The 5510-nt window shown below is 32.4% G+C and overlaps 1 protein-coding gene across 2 annotated transcripts; it reads left to right on the top strand.

Annotated features, from left to right (window-relative positions):
- The first annotated feature begins 255 nt into the window (after positions 1-255).
- On the top strand, positions 256-3949 carry LOC131010510 (probable jasmonic acid carboxyl methyltransferase 2). 2 transcript variants are annotated; one of them, XM_057938049.1, is made up of 3 exons: positions 256-569; positions 649-1320; positions 3468-3949. In XM_057938049.1, exons 1-3 carry the CDS (start codon positions 492-494, stop codon positions 3825-3827), a joined length of 1110 nt encoding a protein of 369 aa, XP_057794032.1. In that variant the 5' UTR covers positions 256-491; the 3' UTR covers positions 3828-3949. The 2 variants fall into 2 exon arrangements, with proteins under 2 accessions (XP_057794032.1, XP_057794031.1); XM_057938048.1 differs by having other exon boundaries at positions 643-1320.
- Positions 3950-5510: the final 1561 nt, after the last annotated feature.

Here is a 5510-nt window from a genome sequence, read left to right as displayed (position 1 = left end):
GAACCGAAACCGATGGTTTTTTCGGTTCGGTTTCGGTTTGGTTTCGGACCCCCAATTGGTGCGGTTCGGTTCCAATTTTAACCATCGGTTCGGTTTTGAGTTTTTGGTTCGATTTTGCACCGAACCGAACCGATGCTCACCCCTAGCCCCGTTGGCCATTGATACTGAAGTAGGGGCCCACTAATTTGTTCGTGCTTCTTCTAATAAATGCAAATTGTTTCACATTTAAAAGTTTTAACATAATTGTACTAAATATAATCGTACTAAATATACACGTACATATTCTACATGTCAGCTTCAAAACATTGATTCAATATCTTCTTGAATTTCATTGTGATCCACTGATTCACATGTAAAGCTATCCTGTTGATGATATTTGTGATACCTTCAAGTTTTTTTTTTTCTTTGAGGGCAATCCTTCAAGCAAGTAAAAACCCTTGTTTCCAAAACACACACAGAATTCAAGGATTCCTATACCAATATTACTACAAATGGGAGAATTGATGCAGATTTTTCACATGAACAAAGGAGAAGGAGAAGCTAGCTATGCCAAAAACTGCACTGTTCAAGTAAGAAAGCAAATTAAAAATAAGCATGTCAAATTAATGATATCATTATGATGATGATGATGATGATTTGCAGAGGCAGATAATATCATTGGGCAAGACAGTGATGGAGAAAGCCGTGTACGATGCAGTAAAAAACAGTCTCCCAAAGAGCATGGGAATAGCCGATCTGGGGTGCTCCTCTGGGCCTAACACTTTGATGGCCATCTCCGAGATCATCGACGATGTTCGCGACACGTGTCACGAGATCGGCCTCCCCCTGCCGGAGCTGAGGGTGGCGCTGAACGATCTCCCCGGCAACGACTTCAACTACGTGTTCATGTCGTTGGCGGACTTCAACCACAACCTCAACAACAACAAGGGCATTCCCTCCGACCGCTGCTTCATATCGGCGATGCCGGGTTCCTTCTACGGCAGGCTCTTTCCCATCAACTCTTTGCATTTTGTGCACTCTTCTTCCAGCCTTCACTGGCTCTCTCAGGTACCAGTGGGTCTGGATCACAACTCAGGAAAACATCTCAATAAAGGCAAGATTTACATATCGAAAACCAGCCCCGAATGTGTGGTGAAAGCGTACCTCCGCCAGTTTGAGAAGGATATGTTTGTGTTTCTGCGCTCGCGGGCGGCGGAGGTGGTGCCCGGAGGGACGATGGTGCTGTCATTTATGGGCCGCGCCTCGCCCCTCGCCTCCGCTGAAGTCGGCACCCACCAGTGGGAGCTACTAGCCCATGCACTCATGGCCATGGCCAAAGAGGTACAATTAATTTCTTTTTCCAAAATCTTTATCACCAAGTCCAGCCTAAAATTACACTCTTTTACCATTATTTACTAGTATTTGCACTCGTGCAACGCACGAAAAATATTTTTATACTTTATTATATATAAAATTGATATTAATTTGATTATTATATAAAAATTCTAAATATAATTAAAAATACTATAATTTAAGATAAATATATTTTAGTTTAATATAAAAATAATAAAGAATAATTCATATTAATAAAAACTGATATTGTAAAAAAATATATATATAAGTTAAAAGATCATTGAAAAAAAAAGATTTATTCAAAAAAAAAGGAAAAGGAGAGAGCAGAGAGAATTTTCTTAAGTTTTAATCTTTAAATAAATATAATTTTTATATTTTAAATCCATTATTTACATAACATATATCAAATTAAAGCTCTTGTCATGATCTTTAATTTGATATGCATATAAAATATTTTATAATTATAGTCGAATTTCACAGTTTTAAAAAAGAAAATAAAATAGAAAAATAAGAAGTTCAAGAAAAAGAAAAAAAAAAAAACAAGATGTATAGCTTATAAATAAACCTTCAATTTTATTCTAACTACAAAATGACCACTCAATTTTAAAATTGATTTGAAATCAATTTGAAATTGAAAACTCTCTTTTTAATATAGTAAAGATTACTGAAATATTATCTATAATCAATTTTTATTATAAAGTATATCACAAATATATTTAATATTTCAGAGTTCGGAACTATAAGAATGAAAAAACAACCACACACTTAAATTGTGAGTTTTTGTAATATTGACTTATTGAGAATCTTTATAATATTCAAGAGTTTGGATGATGACTTGGTACGGATGATTAAAGTGTATAATATACCTATGACACCCTAATATCTTGTTTGGTAAGAAGTAATGCGAAGCACACGATCCTTTATAAATTAAAAGCTTAAAAATATTATACTGATTTGAGGGTTTCTGTATGCCTCCTATCCGTAATACAAATTTTAATTATAACTATTATTAACTTTATATAATCTTAATACATACCAAACAACATATTATATTTTATAGATATTTTAATGCATTCTACCAAACATGATATATATTAATATGATATATTGTAAAAAAACATCATAGTCAAACATATCACATCCACATCGGTCGGTTTATAAGGCTGACTCGAGTCAGTCTTTGCTATGAGTCGACTGATGTAAGCTTCCCTGGCTTGGTGAAAAAACATGCACATTAATTAAAAAAAATGTTTGAATTTTGAGTTTCCAACTGCTTTTAGCCGATTTTTCAATTTTTTTTCTTTCCTTTCCAACTGCTATTGCAGAAGCCTTTAATATATATGTATATATTTATTTATTTTTTTCCTTTCCAACAACACTTTGCCTTTTTTATTTTTTCTCCTATAAATAGTTACCCATACTATCAATTCTTTCACACTTCATAATATCGAGTCAGATGATTTTTTAGGACAATAACTTATGTTGATTAGGAAATTAGGATAATAACTTTCGAATTTGTAAAAATAGGACACTAATTAATAAGCGTTGCACCCGCATGACATTTATGGGCCAATATATTATTGAATTTTGGGACTTTTTTGCACGAACCAGGCACATGACAACCCACATGGAGGGGTTGATTATGTGGCAAACACGTCATTTTTACGGCTTCAAATAGGTAGTCATGTGCTTGGTCCATGCGGAAAAGTCCGAAAATTCAATAATTGGCCGAGAAATGTCCTGCGCGTGCATCTCTTATTAATTAGTGTCCTATTTTTACAAGTTTGAAAGTTATTGTCCTAATTTACAAATCAACCTAAGTTATTGTCCTAAAAAACCCTCATACTCTATTGTATCATTCTTTCTTTATTTCTGCGTCAACTTTCTCTCAATTTTGTCTCGTTGTTCTTCAATTAATGGATCCCAACAATCCCAATATTTCGGATTATTTTCTTCAAATTGGACCTGTATCTTTTCAATCCATACTATAAAAGATGAGTGATTAGAGAATAAATTTCAATTAAGATATGTGAGAGAAAGCTTCAAGTTTAATTTATGTATATGAATATTGAGCTGTATTTATGAATTGATATAAATTTTGTTGGTTTGTTTTTGTGGATATATGTAATATATAGGAGGTGGTAGAAGAAGAGAAAATTGACTCGTTCAATACTCCATACTACGCAGCATCAGCTGAGGAAGTAAGAAATGTGATAGAAGAAGAAGGCTCGTTTGTGATGAATTATATAGAGGGTTTGGAGATCGGTTGGGATGGAGGTTCCGTGGAGAGTCATCATGATTTCGAGGTATCTTCCAAGGCCCAAATTGTTACACAGATGATTAGGGCAGTTGTGGAACCAATCATGGAGTCGCATTTTGGGTCACAAGTTATGGACGATTTGTTTCGTCGGTATACTCAGCTTCTCCAACATTATTTTTCCAAAACCATAGCTAAACACGTCAATCTTGTCATTTCTCTCACAAGGAAATTTTAGTCAAATAAGGAAATACTAATATCTTACTATTATTCACTTTTATAAAAGATGAGTGAAGTGATTAGAATATAAATTTCAATTTTTGTAAAAATAACTGTTGGTATAATTGGAGCTACTTGTATGTGTCATAATTTAACAAAAGAACATGCCCAGTTAAATGATGCTATACTCCATTTAATTTTCTTTGGATTGACCAGTTCGACTAATTAAATTGTGATTTTTTTTATTATTATTTTGTAAATTACGAGAATTTATACTTTTCACTTAAACAAATTTTCCAGCATCAAAATAGTATCATAAGCATATTTTGAGCATCAAATTAATTAATGGAATGAGAATCGGTGTACCACACTTGATGTCCTAGTTTGTGTCTCACTTTCAATTTTGTTTATTTTCTTACACTTTTTCCTTCAATTTGAACTTAATTTGTATGTTTAATTTAATTTTGTGATTATTAACTAGGGTTTATTCCATCAAACTACTGCATATAATTATTTTTTATCATTTAATTTTACTTTTATTAGCTAATAATAGGTTGATAAATTCAAAGTTATATATGGACGGTATATGCTTTTAAAAAAAAAAAAATTTTGAAATAAAAATTAATTATAATTCATAGTATTATAATAAATTTATTTTATAGAAAAATATTTTTAAAATAATTAATATAAGCATGGGACATAGTGGTACATGCACATAAAATTGTGAAACATTGAATCTCGTCCCAAAATTAATATTGTTTTGATGCTCAAGTAAAAAATATATTTCCACAACATTACAAAATAATTCAAAACATCTACGTCGGATGCGAGGCTCCACGTCAAGTATCTAGCCCAAAAATATAGTAGGTTGCAGCCATATTGGTAACTTGCTCCTAAAGATCATGCTATTTTTGTAAATTTTCATTTTCAACGATCGTGCTATTTTGTAACTCGGCCCAAAAAGAAAAAGCCATAAACTATAATTTATCCGACATATAATTATTAATTTATAATTTGTCAAAAAGAACATTATAATACACTTTCATTTTCATATTTAATTAGTTAAGGTTGTAGAATTGGCCCGTACTAACGGATCTGCTCTAGATAATCGAAATTATGGCTGAACTGTATTTGGCTACAAAAGATATAGTAGCCTGAAAAAAATTCAGATAACCTCACGGGTGGCTTCAAAGCAAATAAAGAATCATGTAAATAAAAAATTCAAATTATCCATCACGAATCGAATCATGTAAATTAAATAATTAATTAAATTATTTTATTTTATTAATAAGACATTATCACTCAAACAAAACGTATTTCTATATGACCTAGTAAATATCAAATCATTAGTAGTATTACTTTAGTGTAATGGCCGTCCCAAGTAATTTGTAAGCCCATGTATTGTGTTATGGGCTTTTGCTTTTTTGAAATAAAAGATTACATTGGTCTGCACACAAATAATTAAGGTCTGACTAAGATACTCCCCAGCCCCCCTCTCCAAAGGTGTAACTAATACTCCCTCCGTCCACGAAATGAGTACCCATTTGTGGACGGCACGAGTTTTAAGAAATGTATAGAGTGTAGTGTAAATAGTTTAAGGGTCCCACTTTTTGAGTGTATTAATTAAAGAGATGTGTGGGGTACACTTGCCAAAAAGGGAAATGGGTACTCATTTCGTGGACGGACGAAAAAGGAAATATTA

Source organism: Salvia miltiorrhiza, chromosome 2, assembly GCF_028751815.1.
Source record: "Salvia miltiorrhiza cultivar Shanhuang (shh) chromosome 2, IMPLAD_Smil_shh, whole genome shotgun sequence".
Taxonomy (NCBI): Eukaryota; Viridiplantae; Streptophyta; class Magnoliopsida; order Lamiales; family Lamiaceae; genus Salvia; species Salvia miltiorrhiza.
The sequence above is the reverse complement of the archived record's forward strand: the minus strand, read 5'-3'. Positions and strand labels throughout refer to the sequence as shown.